The following is an 18,954-nucleotide window of genomic DNA, read 5'->3' as shown; positions in this document are numbered from 1 at the left end:
TGAAACGCACACAGTCTCATCATCGAAAGACTAGAAAGATAGATGGTTTTCCGAGATGATAGCGGTAGCCCCCGCCCACTCTGTCGGGAGACGTCAGTCTGCTGAAGTTGGTAGTTTAACTGCACCCCCTTTCATCCCCCCCCCCACTTCCATATAAATTCGGATTACTAGCCGCGATAACAACGAGCGGCAGAGGTTGTGGTAGCAGCTCCTCCTCCTCTGGTCAGCCTCCTCTTCTACCCCCTCCCCCCCCCAGCCTCTAGAGATAACTGAGCCCAGGATTCGAACTTGCCACCCGGACTCACCGCAGCGAACAGGGGATTCCGGATCTCCATCTCCGGGCCCAGGCAGCGGCGCTACCATGCGGGGCTGCGAGGTCTCCCTGGTCCTTATGGCCCTGGTCCTCTGCGAAGCGCCTTGGGGGACCGCGGCTCCCTTGCACTCAGCTGGCGTGGAGAACCTGATGGCCAAGATATACCCGAGGGGGAACCACTGGGCTGTAGGTAAGTGCCCCAGGCTGCACCCGCCCTCTTCCCCTCCGCTGGGGCTTGCACCCCAGGGCCAGTTTGACTTAACCTGCCTGAGAAGTCCTCTCCCACCCCCTCCGCGCTCCCTGGGACCCAGGCTAGGCTTGGCATTCACCCCCTGCACTTCTCCAGCGGTACCCGTGCTGGCCCCTCCAGTTAGATCCTTGCCCCTATTGATGCCAAGCCTGGGCGGCATCCCCGCCAGACTGGCCCTCCAGACCTTTCTGGGACACCAGTCGGTTCCTAGCCGCCGCACACGTGTCTACACCGGACAACTCACCGGCGCCCCTCACCACCTTGCCAATCCCTCAGTGCGGCCAACCCCTGAGCTGCGACCCGCACCTCCGCCGGGGAGCAGGGACAGCGAGGAAAGCCCCCTCGGGGCCTCCTCCCGAGTGGCTCTCCACTTTTACGTCTTGGTGTGCACGCTTCACTACCCACTTCCTACCCCCGCCCGGCACAACTTGCAGAACTGGGCTCGGTCTACCAAGGGGTCGGGATGCCCGCCCCAGTCCGAATGTCGGCGGCTGCTCAGGCTTCGCCCTGGGCTCCCGGAGAGACAGTTCGGTAGCTATGTAACCCTTGGCAGGAAGCAAGAAGCGGTCCAGAAGCCTCCGGAGTCGGACCCAAAGGGGTTCCGTTACAGAGTCTGGCCCTTCGCTAGCTGCTCTCCCGCAAGTTAACCCATTGCCCCTCCGTCCCTCGCTCTCCTTTCTCAGGTAGATGTGGCTCACCTTTTCCATGCCAACAAGAACGAATTCGGGGGGATCCGGGAATGGGGAGGGGGCGCTGCTTCTGTTTTCAGAGGACTCCTGACTAGCGGTCGCCCTCTTCTCTCCCCTAGCCTTCCCCCCTCCCCACCCGAGGCTCCCCGTCCCTTCTTCCTTTCCTTCTCTTGCCCTGCAGACAGGGGCCAGGAGCTGGGGTTCTTGTCTTTCTCCTAGTCCGGGGACCGCAGCAGAGAGGGAGGCTTAGTCTACTAAGTTGGCTCACTTTCGGCCCCAGCCAGAGGCCAGGCAACGCCCTTCCCCCCGTGTTGCCCTCACTCTGTCTCCTGAGGCCACCGTCTCCCCACTTGTAGAGCTGGTCCCTACAAACTCAACAGGCAGGTGGGAAAGAAGTGGGAGAGCAGCCACTGCTGCTCAAATGCCACAGAGCTGAAGGCATCTGGGTTTCTGCCGACTTCGAAACAATTACTGGGAAGCTAGGAAATGCTGTTATTTTAACGGGCTGCTGTTCCTGGGGAATGCCGGCTGCATTCCTCAGCTGCAGGTGTTTCGAGAACATCATCCCCCCGCCTCCAGGCCAGCCCAATCTCTAACGAATAATCGGAGCATAAGATTTTAAATTTCGACCTGCAAGGGTCGTCAGAAGTGATAGGTTCGGGGATAGTCAACAAACATTGTGTCTACAATGTGCATCGAACTGTGCTAAGCGCTGGGGATATAAAAAAGAAAGGTTAAAAAGTCCCTGCTCTCGAAGAACTCCCAATCTAATGGAAAGACATTATGCAATATATGCAAACAAGCTATATATGTTTGTACGTGTGTGTTTGTGTGTGTGGGGAGGGGGGGTAAAATGGAATAATCACAGAGGGAAGGCACTAGAATTAAAGGGAGGATGAAAAAAGGTCTCCTATGGAAGACAGGGTTTTAGTTGAGAACTGAAGGGAGCTGAGACAGAGATGAGAAAGAAGAGAATTTCATGCATGGGGAACAGACAGCTAATGAAAATGCTCTGTCAGAAGATGGATGGAGACCCAGCAAGAAGAGCAAGGGAGAGGGTGGTGGAAGGTATAAGAAGCCCGGAAAGGAGGTGGGGGCCTTGGGCAGGTTACACAGAACTTTGAAATCTAGGGGAATTTTTTGTATTTGATCACCTCCCTAGGTGACAGGGAGCCCAGTGGAGTTCCTTGAGTATTACTCAGGCATGGTCAGATCTTCATTTTAGATAGAATACCCTTAGGCAGCTGAGTTGAGGATGAACTACAATGGAGAAGAGATTTGAGACAAGAAGACCAACCATCAGACTATCACAATAGTCCAGGTGTGAGGTGAAAAGGACCGGTACTAGAGTGTGGTGGCAGTGTCAGAGGATGATGGGAATCTCTAGCAGGGAGAAATAGAGGTAGTATAGAAGGAAGGGAGTTCTTGAAAAACCTTTGCTAAGACCAGGCAGCTGAATAATGCTTGTATTTTTTAGGAGATTACATTAGTTTGCATTTGTCTGGGTAGATTGTGTCCTTTTGCTATAAAATTCCATCTCCACAAGACTAGAGTGATTTTGGGACTCAGCTGCAAAAGTATTTTTGGTAAACCTGGAATTTTATCAGTCCAGAGAAACTCCTGGGAAAAACTTAAAAAGTTTTAGAGCTGCTTGGGAACACTGGATGGTTAAATGTTGTGGACCACAGTAGATTTGTATGTCAGAGGTAGGATTGAACCCGTGACTTCATAGCTCCAAGGTTGGACACTAGTAATGGGTTACATTGAACAATAGCACTTGAAAATGTACAAAGTTTTTTCCTCACAACATCCCGGGGAAGTAGGCTAAGAATTCAGGTTCTGACTTTAAAACCAATAGACTTTTACATTATATAACTTAGTCCTGTAGTTGCCACTTCATTGGATTATAGTGAAGAGCAAATGAAGTTAATGTTTGTAAAGTGCTTTGCACACCTTAAAATACTATGTAAAATAACTACTGCTATTAGAAGATATCTCTAGTCTGGGAAAACAAGCATTATAAGTATTAATCTCCTTTGGGGTGGTGTTTCCAACCATTCTATTCCATTCAAAAATCAAGGAGTGATGTTTAGCCTATAGAAAGAAAAATTGATATAGAGGGAATAAACGGAAGTTAGAGGTTTCTTCAAATAATTTTTGAGTCCCCAGGTAGAGGAAAGTACAAGAATCAACATGATCTGCAGCTGGTAGTGTGATGGCCAGAGTGCTGGATCTGGAGTCTGGAATTCAATCCTGCCTCAGACACTGTGTGACTCAGAACCTCTACTTTTACAGATGAGGAAACTGAGGTCCCAAAAGGGGAAGTGACAACTCAAATAGTAAGTAGCACAGATAGTTCCAATGCAATGCATTTTTAAAGAAAAAAACAGAAAAAATTATGTGACTCTGGATAAACCCCTTACAACTCAGCCTCAGTTTCTCCATATGTAAAATGTGACCAGTTGCTGACAATGGAGATAATTCACAGCTACAGGAAATGCTAATCTACTAATTCATTTGCTTCAGGGTCAGACATCAGTTCAAGGTTTATTTGGACTTGCAAGATTCATTCTCCCATGGTCACTAGTCTCTAAAATAATACCAAAAAGGCTTTCTTGAGTTTTCCTATAGAGGAACTCTTTAAAAGGTGGAACTCTTTAAAGGTATCACTGAAGGCCATCATAATATATTTAGTGTTAAGGGCTTCTCTGTTTTTCCTTTCCTGGTATATATCACCAAAAGAAGTTGAGAGTAAATGGGGGGGGGGGGGGAGAAACACTTTTCAAATTCATCAGTGAAATTGGAAAAAGCATGGCTTGTGTAGACCAGGCCTATGCTGAATTATCTGAGTTCACTTATGAGGAAGGAGAATGGTTGGTAGGGTTTTAAATTTAGACCCCCAGATACAAAAAGCAAATATCACATCCTCCTTCATCACTGAAGATACATAATTTAGTTTTAATTACATCAAACTGTAGCTATATATTGGTGTCCAGGAGGAAGTTGTCAGCACATATTTGCAGATTTGTAAGTGAATTACTCTGTTGATCTGAAAGAAGCATGATAGAGCAATCTAAACTGTTAATGAAGAACAAGTTTCCAGATTGAAAACTTAATGTGGCCTCATTTGGCTTGATATTTATAGAAATGTTTTGCTTCTGAATTGAAAAATGCATATCTAGGGCAGCTAGGTGGCGCAGTGCATAGAGCACCAGTCCTGGAGTCAGGAGTTCAAATTTGGCCTCAGACACTTAATAATTGCCTAGCTGTGTGATCTTGGGCAAGTCACTTAACCCCATTGCCTTAAATAAATAAAATTTAGAAATAAAGAAAAATGTATATCTAAGCTTGAAATTGGAGAAATACATGAGAGATTTCTACCAATATTCATAAATATACAAATGCTCCTAGTAAATATAAGCTATTGTGGGACAAAGAAGGCTTGAAGTCATTCAAAGAAATTAGTACCCCAACGGATTTTGTTATGGTACTGTTTTTTATCAGTAATATAGCTTGTAGCATAGCCTTTATAGGGTCAGACTTGTCCCTAGTTCTGGGACTTAGATGATGGCTTTCAAGTTGCATGAATATTCATCTGCTTACAGTTCCTCCATTCCACCCAGACAATGAATGAAAAAAATATGAGTGCTTATTATCTGCAAATAACTAGGAATACAGAGGGAAACAAATATAGCCTCTACTCTTAAGGAAAGAGAGAGAGAGAGAGAGAGAGAGAGAGAGGACACCTACTTCTAGGAGGTTTCAGCTTCAAGTCCAGTGGAAGTCCGTGATCCTTGGAGTATAGTAGCAAAGCACTTAGTATTCATCTTAACACTATTTTCACTGACAAACCCATATTCATTTCTGATGTTAAACCATTTGATGATGCCGAGGACTTCTGTGAACGATTCTTTCCTCATCCCCTGTAGCTGTGGCTATAGAAGTGGCAGGATCTACAATACCTGTAAAAGTACTAAAAGTAATTAGGTTAACATCACCCCAAGTATGGATGTTAGCTATGGGACAGGGCTGGTGGTCTTAGAAGAAGAAAGTCACTGCTGTTCACAAGGTACCTGAGCTTAGAGTTGTGATCTGCTTCCACTTTAATCAGAAGTGATGGTCAAGATGGTAGCAGTTTTTGGATTAGCTTTGTACATGCCACCTTTTGTCTCTTCTACTGGGTGAGTTGATAATTCATCAAGCTAAGTTGGTTTGCCTGCCCTGAGGGCGGTATGTAGTTGGCAAATATGGTAGGTTCCTTCTCCAGTGGGATCACTCCTTTTGATGATGGCAATGGGAGCTAATCCAGAAGCAAGGCCTGTTGTCTATGTAGCATTGTTATTCTTGAAGCTTTTGATTTCACCAAATGACTTACACTGACATATTTCTGTGATATAAAATGAAAATGGTAAACTCAAGTTTTGTTGGAAATAAGGTTTTTTTTAACTAAAGCTGAGCTCTTCATACATAAAAAGTGGAATCAACTAGCAAATGACTGTGGGTGGAGAAATGAAACATGTTATTGATATTGTGGAGACAATTGAATTTTTGACAGTAATGAAGCCCAAAGACACAAAAAAATAAGAAGCCACAATGGATTGTATTAAAAAATGGCTTATTATATATATTATATAACGTAAACAAAGCTGGGAAAAATCCTGAAGGGTTACAAGTATTTGTGCATATCCATCAGGAACTAAGATGATATGAATTTTCATGTAGAGTGCTTTGGATAGACAGGAAAAGAATTTATGAATAAGTAGGAAATAGAGAACATCATGAGACATAAAATGGATAATTTTATTGCATTAATTAAAAAGATTTTGTCCAAATAAAGCCAATGTAGCCAAGATTAGAAGGAAAGCAGAAAATTGGATAAAGGTCATATATCCCAAACAACAAGAGAACTTTGTCAAAACTGTAAGGAGTCATTCCCCAATTGATAATCAAAGAATATGAACAGGCACTTTGGGATATCTATGTATGAAAGACAAAATTCTCTAAATCATTATTGATGAGAGAAATTGAAATTAAAACAATTTTGAAATATCTCACATTATCAGATTGGTTAAAATGATCGAAGGGCAAAATAACAAGTGTTGGAAGGAATATGGAAAACTTGGAACACTAACACCATTTGTGGTATTATGTGACCTGATCCAACCATTGTGGAAAGCAATCTGAAATTATGCCTGGAGTTATAAAATTGTGTTTGCCTTTTTGACCTAGCAATACCACTAATATCTGTTTCCCAAAGTAATCAAGGGGGAAAAAAGAAAAAGAATCTATTTGTTCTAAAATACTTATAGAAACTCTCTTTGTGGTGGCAAAGAACAGGGAATTGAGAGGATGCCCATCGATTAGATAGGCTAAATAAGTTATAAATGATAATGATGGAATATTGAAATATTGGAATAAGAAATAATGAATAGGTTGTTTTTAGAAAAACATGGAAAGACTTGAATGAAATAATGAAGAATGAAATAAGCAGAAACATTAGAATGTTGTACATAGTAGCAGCAATATTGTTCAAAGGATAACTATGATGACTAAGCTAGTCTGAGTATTATGAATATTCATTTCAACTACAAAGACTCTTAGAAAGAAGATGCTATACATTTCCAGAGGAAGAGTTGCTAAATAGAAGTATGCATAGTGTAGTTTTATATTATCTATTTAGCTCCCTATCTATTTCCCTACCTGTCTACCTGCCTACCTATCTATCTATCTGTCTATCTATCCATCTGTCTATCTATCTATCTATCTATCTATCTATCTATCTATCTATCTATCTATCTATCTATCTATCTATCTGTCTGTCTATCTATCTATCTATCATCTTCTATCTATGATCCATCTATCATTTACTATCTGTAGTAAATGATAACCTCAGGGGCAGCTAGGTGGCTCAGTAGAGCCCTGGAGTCAGGAGTACCTGAGTTCAAATCCAGTCTCAGACACTTAATGATTACCTAGCTGTGTGGCATTGGGCAAGCCACTTAAACCCATTGCCTTGCAAAAACCTAAAAAAAAAATTATAAACTCAAATGGTTGGACAGGAGGGAGACACTAGAGAACTTAAAATGTAACAAAAAAAGTAGATAAAATTAATATTTTAAAAGAGTATTTTCTAAATCTTAAGGCACAATATGAATGAGCTGCTATTATTTACTTTTAGACTGCATTTACAAATCTATAAATGAATTATTTCTTCAATTTGAAAGAAGCATGAACAGAGCAATCTAAACTGGGTTGGGGTTTTTTTGTTGTTTTTGTTATATTTCTTTCATTAGTATAGAGAAAACCATAGAGATTTTCTTTAGCAACGCAGATTTACAATTTCTCTGTAATTCATTATCCTATACCTCGAGAGTTGCTCTGGGCATTGAAAAGAAGGGCCAGAGAACGTGATGCTATCAAAAGCATGTCATGATCCCAGGCCCTCCCCGTTAGATGCCTGCGCTCTATGTGACACTACATATATTTGTTGCTGATAGCAATTATTACTGTTATTAAAACCATCTAATCTATTGCACTCCTGGGAATGATTGCAAAAGCTATTCAGACTCAAGAAAATCTCTTATTTTTAAAGATTTTTAGAGAAGATAAGATGTTCCAAGTTTTCTCTAACATTTCTCAGCCTCTATTAGGCTCCACTTTTATGAAGTCTTTCTTTTAGAAACTTTACTTATGTTGACCAAGCTTGAAGAGTCTCTCTTTTTTTCTGATACCAGACAGGTAAAGATTTTTGTGTTTTGAACTACTGCCTTCATCTTCCCTGGATGGCATTGGACTCTAGAAAGCAAGAATAGTCGAAATAAATTTATTGGAATCTCCTCACACACCCCTAGAGCTAAAAGCTGTGATACAGCATTGAAATTCTTGGTGGCACCATTTTCTCAGTTCTGCATAAAGTTAAATGGTACTCTGCCTTCTGAAAAGTAATATGTATTAATCCTTATTATGGATGTCTTAACAACATCAAAAGGAAAGCACTTTAAGAGTTTTCCAAATCTAGAACTTTCATTTTAAGGATGAGGAAACTTGAAGCTTTGCAAGGTGAAGTCCAAGTTCATCTAGCTCCTCATTTCATTAATTAGATTTACTGCCTAGAATTCTGACTTAGGTCAAAGCTCTTTTCCCTAAAAAACATGTTGATACAAATTATGGAAAGGGCTTTGGTTTTTAGAGTTGGTGGGTTCAAGTTTGAATCTATGTTCTTTATTGTTGTTCAATCATGTCCATCTCTTCATGACCCCATTTTTCTTGGTAAGGATACTGGAGGGTTGTCATTTTCTTCTCCAGTGCAGGCAAATAGGGTTAAGTGTTTTGTCCAGTGTCCCACAGCTATCAGTATCTGAGACCAAATCTTTGAACTCTGGAAGATGAGTCTTCCCGGCTCCAGACCTGGTACTCTATCCATTGTGTCACTTTCCTGTCCTGAACCTTGGTTTTACCATTTAATATGTGACCCCAAATGAATCAGTTCACTTCTGGACCACATTTTTCTCCTCTCTTAATTAATGACTTGGAATAGGTGACAGTCCTTTCAATTCTAGAGTTATGATCCTATGAACTTATATCTAAGTACTAGATTTAACTTTGTTTAGTCATACTAGAAATCTATTTGCCAGAAACTATTTAATGAAAGACTAAACCTTATCTTAATGATCCTTGAGATTCCACAGATTCTATCATAGTATGACAAATTTTGTCTAATATATAGATGTCATCTTCCCAAAAGTATTGCAGAAAGTTGGTAACAGTCATTTTCCTTTGCCAGACACTGAAGTTTCTGCCATTTCTTTCTTAGGAACTTACTGGAATTTTATTTGATGTTCACTTGGAAGTGGTGAAAATTTCCTTGTAAAAGAAGTCATTGCTCTTTAGCCAGGAGTGGGTGAATCAGTAGGATAGAAACCTTTTTCTACCTGCAGTGGAAAAAGATTTAGCAAACACTCAGTCCTGGTAGTGTTGTCTCCTTAAATGAGGCTGACCCTGAAGCAATTCAAAACTGAAATCATAAAGAGCTCTTCACTTGTGAGTCCTAAATCAAAAGCATATTACATTTCTAAATATTACCAGTCAGGCTGTGCTGCAGAGCCCACTTGTGTATATCCAGAGCCTCAGCAAGTCCATTTAAGAAAGGAAATGACTTAATGCAAACATATGTAGCAACTCAATCTACCAACAAACTGAACCTTGGAAATGAGACTGAACATAGGATAATTATATTGACCAAGCTTGTTCTTGAAAAAGAGATGACAAAGTTCACTCTCTTCCCTTTTTTCAGAGGTAGAGAAGTTGGGACAAGGTAACTGTGAATGTAGAACATAGTGCATAATATCAGACTCAGTTACTGTGAAAGGTTTTATGATGGTTAGTTTTTATAAATTGCTGTTTTCATTTTTCAAATATTTATTAGACACTGTGCTAAACTCTTTACAAAAATTCTCTCATTTGATCCTGATACTATCCTTGGGAGAAAGGTGCCATTTTATCCCATTTATCATTTATCAGAATTTTACAGTCGAAGACTGAAGGCAGACAGGGATTAAGTGACTTGCCCAAGATCATACAGGTAGTAAGTGTCTGAAGCTGGATTTGAACTCAAGTCTTCCTGAATCCAGGTCCAGAGCTGTATTTAGCTATCACCTAGCTGACACTTTCTTTTTTATTGTTTTGTTATAAGGCGATGATTTGTTGGGTAAAGGAAGAAGCATGGATTTATATTGAAATGAAGGTGCTACAGGAACCAAAGATACCAATAAAAATGTTAAAAATTGAACAATCTGAACCTTGAATTCAATAACCCAGTCTAGGAATATATGATCTATAATAAATCTCACTGCTCATGTCTGGTAAATTTCCATCCATTCAGTGGATTTTCCCATTTCAAGGAAGCCTGTCTCTAGTTCAGATGTATACCCTTGAATTGAAACTTAAATATATTACGTAAGGACTAACTAATCACTTCTGTGAGAGGAAAGCTTTGGCCAAAGTTTTGAGGATTTTTCTCCCTCTCATTATTTCTTTCTTTTGTCATTTCTAGATGAAATTTTCCAAATTCCATACAGCTAAAGTTTCAGCATAGTTCAAATAGAAAAAAAAATTCCTGTGATACTTTGGATTACAAAAAAGTAGAAACATAGGTTTTCTTTTTCATCTTAATGAAAAGCACTGAGACTTATTATCAACAGTAATTCAAAAAACAACTAGGGAAAACATTCAGACAATGGCAATCTCAGTTGGGAATAGAACTTGTCAAAGAAAGAATTTATCAGAGGATGCTTCCATAAGACGGGATCTTGAGAACTGTATTATCCAAGCACTTTATTTTTATCATGAAGGGAACTGAGGCTTAGAGAGGAAGAATGACTTGCCCAAGATCCCACAGGTATAGGAAAGACCTCAGAGCATTGTGATATAATGGAAAGGAGATTGGGTAGAGGACTGGTTACTATCTATGTGATTATGGACAAGCCACTTAAACAGGCTTCAGCTGCCTTATTTGTAAGATGAGTTATGTCTGATGAACTCTGAGGGTCACTTCAGCTTTAAAGTTATGACCAGTTTCTAAGGCCATGATCAGAAAGAACCCAAGTGTCCTAATGCTCTATCTGATTTTTTTTTCCCATAATACCTCCCATATTTTGGCAGGGAGTCTAGGGAGGGATCAGTCAATAAGGAAGCTGCTCAGTATATTTAAACACTGGTTTTATTTCCCAGTTAGCAGAGAATGGCTCCAAATAATTCAATTTCTTTTCCTTCTCATTTTCCCATTATTCTTTGACTAAGAAAAAAATTTTAATGGTTTTTTTTTCCTCTTAGGTCATTTAATGGGGAAAAAAAGCACTGGAGATTTCCCATATGCTTATGAAGGAGGAGACAAGCTACCACTCTCACCTGTGGTACCTGAAAATTCCAAGTCACTAAGTGAATACCTACAATGGGAAGAAACAGAGAAGAATTTACTACCCCTGTTAGAAGGGAAGGGTAGCAGAAGTAGTCACTTCCCTGGACATGGAATTCTGAGCTACCCTCAACCCACTGGAGACTTAGACAGTGATGCCAACACTAAAGATGTAAGTAGAAAATGTAAGTAGAAAAAGATTGATTTGAATATGAATAGTAGTCCTAAAATTGAAGAACCATTGCTGTTTCAGAGGATTGGGAATAATGTTCCCATTTCCTGTACTCTCTGCATTAGATTCAGTCCTGGGGAGGGTTAGGTTCCTTTTTCGTACTCATCAGCTTTTTAAACCTCTCCCTCAACCCAAGCATCATGGGGATAAATCTGTTTAAAATTTCTCCAGAAAGGGAAGTGAAAAGGTATTCAACATGAATCAATTATAGGGTAGTTATTCTCATATAGTAGCTATGTTCTCATACAGTAGGATCCATTGTCCTACACACAAAATAAGACTTACTGAATGCATTAACAGAATATCTTAAAACAGTTATTTAATTTGTAACTACAAATAATGCTGAAATCTCATCAAATATTTAAAGCATTTAGAACTGCTAAGAAAATATTGATGTTTCACCTTGTACTGTTCAGACAACTCCTGGTTAAATAGCCAGGCTTGGGCCAATCCTCTACTGGTTCACTCTTTCTAAGAGCTCTGGAATAAGTCGCCTGGGTCTTCTTCCTTTCCGTTCTAAACCAATAGGATCCTAAACCTCTGGACCTACCAAACTCAAGTCTTCCAAGCCTAGATATGTTCATCTTAGAATAAATATTCATTCCCTAAGGTCAGGAAAGAGCAAACATGGTTAAAAAAAAACACAGCTCAGGAGCCCAAGTATGAACTCTACTAGTTAATACTATGTATTAAATGCCATGGTTTCCATGATCCTGAGCCTCATCTGTAAAATGAGTGTGTTGGACTAGATCACAGTTTTAATTTTAATTGATCTGAGGGATTCAGTACATCAAAAATAATATATTTTTAAAAACCCAACCAGCAGTTTAGGAATAAATGAATCAGCACAAATGAGATTTTTTTTTCTCACCGTCATCTGGAATAATCCACAATGTTTTGATGTAATCACAGTCTCTAATAAGGACAAAAAAACATTAAACTCATAACAGAAACCTCAACCCAGACATTTATCTTCTATTTTTCTGATTGGGGATGGATGTGAACTAACAATAGACATAACTATTCCTGTGGATTTGTCCATTAAAATGAAAAGGAGACTTCTAAAGGATTTAGAACTAACCACAAGGTATCTTTATAAGGTAATGAGACAGTCCATCCACTTTCAAGTGATTATTGTCTCCTACAAATGTCACTCTTGAGAGGCTATAATCTTATTTAATTCAAATGCTCAAATTCAATGAATGCCACCATGTGCTAGAAAGACAAAGATAAGCATGAAACAGGACCTGCTCTCAGGGAGCTTCTATTCCACTGGTCATCATTTCTGGGCTGCTGCCATGGCTCAAAGTATTGGGGGAACTTCTCTCAGAACTCCTTTGAGAATCTAGTAGGCAAGATAAGAAATGTACTCAGACAAGCATGATGAAAATTAGAATCTATATAACAGCATTACAAATTAGAGGAGCACATTAGAAGTGAGGAAGATATTGACTTTATCATTGTAATTTTTTTAGACAAAAACAATATTCCCCAGCTTAATTGTAGACCTCATTCACCATACTTAGATCTAAATAGTTACTTGGTCATTCCCTGAAATAAAAATTGTCTTCAAGGGGCGAAGAATATTTCACTGGTTCTGAAACCAATTCTAAGAGAAATTCCAGAGTTATTATCAGCAATGTCAGCAGTAGCAGATAAGTCATGAGACCTTCTTAGGTGATGACTTTGAAAGAAACAATGTTCATTTAGATATCAAATTTTTACAAAGCACAATCAAGAACTAGTCTACAGGACTTATGGGCAAGCCCCATCATTTTTATTTCCTACTAGAACAAGAAGAAAACATTTAAAAAAAAAGTTTGGGATGCTCATTCCCTTTATTCTACCATATGTCAAACATGTTACTGGTTATGTAAGTACCAAATCTTTTAAATTTTTTTTAAAAGGGAATTTCTCCATATTTTAACTTTTCACCAAGGTCATTTGTAATTTCTTTTGTATTGATCATTTTCTGCCTATTATGGCAATGTGCTTGTCAAGAATAGGCTGCATATAAATTCTACCTTTGCACATAGAGCACATACCCTGAACACAGTGTTCTTAGAAGTCCACATGCCTCCCAGTAAGAGTCAGAGATGGCATTCTGGATAGAATTGGGGTCAGGAAGACCTGGGTTCATGTCTTGTTCCTGACACATATTAGTTGTATGATCCTGGGCAAGTCATTCATCCAGGTAAATCTATTTTAAAAGGTTATTATAGACCAGCTGCACATCCCATGGGTTGAGAGAATGTGCATGATAATAGATTTGGTCACCCCCCAAAATGTTTCTTGGTGATCCCTAGATAAAAAAAGCACAAAGTCACTGAGGTTTCTAAATTTAGTTGTATTTTACAGATATTTAAGAGATGAAAAACTTCAAATCAAAAACTACCCTCATTTTTGCATTAAAGGAAAATGTTCTTTCTTCTATTGCAGGAGTAAAGCAATATGCCCCGGTGCTGGCTGTCCCTGAGCTGCAGTGCATAATTTGGAGCCCTCTTTACTTAGTTTTGATTACATACATATTTCCTCAGTCAGGAAGAAAAGCTGCCCACATTGTGTCCCCCAGACTATAAAACAATAAATGTATCATTGAGAATAAGACCTGGGGGCCCTAATAGCCTCTGCCAAGACTTATCTTAGTAATCTTTCCCTTCCTGCCAGCTCTCCACTTGACACAGTCGATCAGTTTAAAGCTTGGGGGAGTCTCAGAGATTTGTCTGCCTCTATCCTTTCATTTTACACATTGAAAAATTGAGGCCCAGGGAAGTGAAGTGATTTGCACTAGATCAGAAGATATGAAGTGGCAGTGGACCTGGTTTCAGATTATATGCTCCATTCAGATTTTTTGAAACTGCTTTCAGCAGTTTCAGGAATATAGCTGAGTCTAACTTTACACTAGGGCTTCATTTGGAATCTTAGATAAATTAAGCTTCCCTCTGGGTCTATGTGGGTCCCCAGAGAAACACCTTGTGCGTTTGTCTCCTATGGCTATTGGCAAAAGAAGTTGGGCAGTGCTCTTTGGGAAAAGATGGAGAGGATGAGAACTGAGCTTTGTAGATTCACTTCTGTGCATATTCCTGTACATTGACTCACTAATTGACATTGATTTATTTCTGTTTAAGGTGTTTGAAATCAGTAAAGTTCTAAAGATTAGAAACCTCAAAAGCATCAAATAATCATTTACATGCATCTTGAATGGCTTGGTCATCCTTGTAAAAAGTAGAATAAATTCTTCCATTTGAGAGCATACTCATTCCTTTTTAAATAGAAATCTAATTAAAAAAATTTTTGTAATAATGTTTTATTTTCCCCCCAGTACATTTAAGAACAATTTTTAGCATTCTTTTTTCTTTTAAATTTTGAGCATCAAATTTTCCTTTCTCTCTCTTATCTACCCCACCCCCCTGAGATCATAATAGTCATGCACATATCTATGAGATTCTGTGGATTCCTCCCACTCAGGGTCAGAGATCCACAACCAGAAGAGAACTTGGAGATGATCTCATTGAACCTCCTTGTTTTGTATCTGAGAGAGGTCAGAGGAAGGAGTTGAAAGTTTCAAGGTCGTACAGGTAGGAAGTAATGGAGCTGGCATTTAAACTCGAATCCTCTAATGTCAAAGTCAGCCCTTTTTTTTTCACTCAACAAGAACTTTCTTTTCAAAAAGAGATCTGGTTCAGAGGTCTTTGGCTTTGACCACCTTATCTCTAGGTGGTGTTCATGAATACTACCAGTCTCTTTTTCTTCTTTTCTTTAATCCTCTTAGACCAAACATGAAAGTAGGACATTCACTTTGAGAAAGTGATGGATTTCTATTGATCCATTCATTCGCTCTCAAATTGTTCTTCTTCATAGCCAATGGCACATATTTGCAAGATGGATGATATTGATATTTGCAATATGGCTGGCAGGGGTTAGTTGTACCAGTTATGGATGGAAGAGAGGGGAAGTTAATTGGTCAATATGGGAATTGAACTCAGGACTCTGTCACCCTAAGCAAAACAATCAAGCCATAGACTATATAATAACACCACTTGGGATATTAGTCCTTTCTTTATTTGCTAACAAGATATTAATTGAAAGTCAGTTAACCTGAACTGCCAGAGTATTTTAAAAAGATTAATAGGAACATGGTTGGCAGGTGCTTTTTCATTTAAATGGATGAAGTGTTCTTTAGGAACAAAGTAGTATTTTCCCATCATGACTACCCATCCTTTCTTCAATATAGAGTTCATCTTAGCCAGCTATAACTGAAACATAAAAACGCAAGTAAATACCTGTTCCCAATTGTCTTAACCACTGTAATAAGTTAAAGAATTCTTATAGATCTCTCACAACTGGAAATATGGTATTGTGCAAAGAGTGTTGGCCTGGGATAAGGAGCCCCCAGTGCTCTGACTCAATATGGTCCTGAATCAACATTTGATCTTTATTATCCTCAGCTTTCCTCATACATAAATTGAGGAAGTTAGAATAGATAGCACCCTGGACTTAGCATCAGAAAGATCTGAGTTCAGATTCTTCTCTAGACACATACTAAGTGAACCGTGGACACACCACATGATATCCCTTAGCACTCACAGGGTTGTTGTAAGTTTTAAATGAATTTACACAAGCAAAGCTCTATGTCTAAAGCATTCTATGAATGATATATATTATATATAAATGATAGCTGCTTATTATTGTTATTATTATCATCAACTTTATTGGATGATCTCCATGAACCATAGAGTTATTATTGGAAGAGAAACTATAGATGTTTTCTTCTAAACCCCCTAATTTTACAGATGAGGAAAATGATGTCATAGATGTCATGGGGCTTACAAAGGATAAGCAGCAGTCAAATTTAGGTCCTGGGTCCTTGAAATTAAAATCAGGTGGAGACAAAAAGCTTCTAGGACAATTTCCCTTCTTTGCAAGCCCAGTCCTTTTGGTGTGATGAAAATGACCCTAGATCTGAAGTCAGAAGACTTGAGTTTGAATTCTAGCTCTTCTATGTTCTGAAAACTCACATACTTTACTTGTGTCTCATATGTAAAATAGGGAGAGGAGAACTAGATGATCTCTGGGGTCATTCCTTTATAGGTCATCCCTATCTGAGACCCTTAAAAGAGGAACAACTTGCCTAATGTCACAAAAATATCAGAGAAATATCCAAAATATCAGAGCCAGGATTTGAATCTAAGACTTCTGACTTCAAGTCCAGAGTTCTTTCCATTGTACCTCAATGCCTTTTACCCATCATCCTATGAAAAAAAATTATGTTCTTCATTTGACATGACAGATAGCTGGTGGAAAATATTGATCCCTTGATTCCATTTTTGACAAATTAGAAGACCTCATTTGTAGGTGTGGAAATTCCAGTATTTATCACTCTTTGTCAACCATGGAGATTAGGGAGGCAAATGGGGTTGAGTGACTTCCCCAGGGTCACATAGCTAGTAAGCATCTTTGGTGGGATTTGAACTCAGGCCTTGCTGACTCTAGAGCCAGTACTCTATCCAGAAAGTATTTAGAATAAATGGGTTGGAAAGTATAGTGTTTCTCATTAGTGGATTTTGACTTTCATGATTGACAAATAATGTTCATTAAACACTGCTTTCTTCCTGTTTGTCCTTTTCTTTCCTTCTTTTCTTTTCTCTCCTTCAAGATGGTGGAATCCTTACTTCAGGTTCTCAACATGAAGGAAAACATCCTGAGCTGAACTAGAGATGGCTCCTTTCAAGAAACAATATCTTCAGTCCACTATGGTCTACAAGCACTGATCATATCAGATAATAATGTTGTTTGCTTTGGTTAGAAAATATTTCTTTTGAGCAAATCATGTCACTATTCTTGTATCATCCCATCGTGACTAAATCCATGTTTTTGAGCAGCATTTTTGTGTGAACTGCTTTGCTGTCAATAATTGTCAAGGAAGGGTCTGATCTCTATATTTTTCCAATCTATTTAGACTATTTGTCCTTTAGTTTTGAGATTCCTTATATGTCAACATTCACAATAAAAATTAAAATTCTTTTGAAAAGGCAAGTTAATGCTATTGCTTTAGTCCACAAATGGAGAGGGCCCAGGCAGCAGAGATTACATTTGACAAGTTGTTTGGTGATTGGTTATCAGTTTGTTCAATTTTATGGTAAATCTCAATACTTTTTGGTTTATACAACCCAGAGAAAGGCCACTCATCTAGTACAAACCAAATAGTCTATCCTGGGGTTATTATTGAGCCTAATTTCCTCTTCTGTTTAAGACCATCCCAATCTACTTAATGGGAATGCATTGAAGTTGTTTGGACTATTAATAAATAGATATTAACTCTCAAACCTCCTAAATTATCTGAAAGGGAGTGTCACATGGATGATGTTCTCTTGGGTCCCAGACACTAAAATCTTAAGTGATTGAGAATAACTTAAAAATGGTGAATTTTACCTTCATATCAGGAAAGATTTCCTAATAAGTTGAAAAGTGGAGAGGAATGCCCACTTGTTGAGTATATTGAATATATTCACGAAGAGGTTGCAACTGGGAAACTATGATTCTATGATGGGTAAATTCACTAAGGAATAGCTGTTTGGGGACATCATCAGAGGTGGAGGATAGGCCAACCAAGTGACATCTATAACAGCTAGCAATACAACTAAATAACATGTCTGGACAATATTGCCCCCTCTTTGTTATGGGGGGGGAGGATCCTGCCTTTTCTTTGCTGCAATTTTTAGATAAGGGTATCTTTTGACACTCTTCATTTGTTGAATGTGACCAGGCTACAATTAGAAAGAAACTCAGATATTCTAGCTTCCTTACAGATCTGAGATCCTATTTCTTTGGAGGCAAAAAAAGTTATTCTTCTGCCAAAGCATATTTTGCTCCATGGTTTGACCATGACACATTTGTCACGAACTAACCTCATTGGTAATAATTCCTCTTATTGCCAGTAACCCTATGCAGATTTCCAAGGTTGATCCAAGTTTACCTTGATACCCTCCTGTCTCCCCTTTTTATGTATTCTCTCCCCTTTCTTGTCTGTCAACAAACATTTATTAAGTCCTTACAATGTACCAGGCAATATGCTAGGACTCTCCTGTGTCTCATTCCTTCAAATTTATCTAGTTGTCACCTCATTTCCTTGGACAACAATAAGATCCAATCAGTCAATACTTAAAAAAATTAATGGAGCCTATTCACTGGAAAGTCAAAAACTGAATGAAACTGAAGCTTAAATACTTTGGTCACATAATGAGTAGACAGGAGTCATTAAAAAAGACCCTGGTGTTGATAAATATAGAAGGCAAAAGAAAAGGAGATGACAATGGTTGAGATGAATAGATAGTACCATGGAAGCAACAAACATGAGCTTTGGGAGATAGTGGAGGATGGGAAGGTCTTGTATGTCATAGTCCATAAGGTCATAAAAAGTTGGACATGGGGCAGCTAGGTGGCATAGTGGATAAAGCACCAGCCTTGGAGTCAGGAGTGCCTGGGTTCAAATCCAGTCTCAGACACTTAATAATTACCTAGCTGTGTGTTGGGCAAGCCACTGAACCCCATTTGCCT

General features: G+C 39.1%; 1 protein-coding gene across 1 annotated transcript; it reads left to right on the top strand.

Annotated features, from left to right (window-relative positions):
* The first annotated feature begins 361 nt into the window (after positions 1-361).
* On the top strand, positions 362-17,389 carry GRP (gastrin releasing peptide). The gene is made up of 3 exons (XM_074207286.1): positions 362-503; positions 11,084-11,337; positions 17,054-17,389. Exons 1-3 carry the CDS (start codon positions 362-364, stop codon positions 17,105-17,107), a joined length of 450 nt encoding a protein of 149 aa, XP_074063387.1. The 3' UTR covers positions 17,108-17,389.
* The last annotated feature ends 1,565 nt before the right edge of the window (positions 17,390-18,954 follow it).

Source organism: Macrotis lagotis, chromosome X (genome assembly GCF_037893015.1).
Source record: "Macrotis lagotis isolate mMagLag1 chromosome X, bilby.v1.9.chrom.fasta, whole genome shotgun sequence".
Lineage (NCBI taxonomy): Eukaryota > Metazoa > Chordata > Mammalia > Peramelemorphia > Peramelidae > Macrotis > Macrotis lagotis.
Note: the sequence above shows the minus strand (reverse complement) of the source record. Positions and strands in the feature narration are given on the sequence as shown.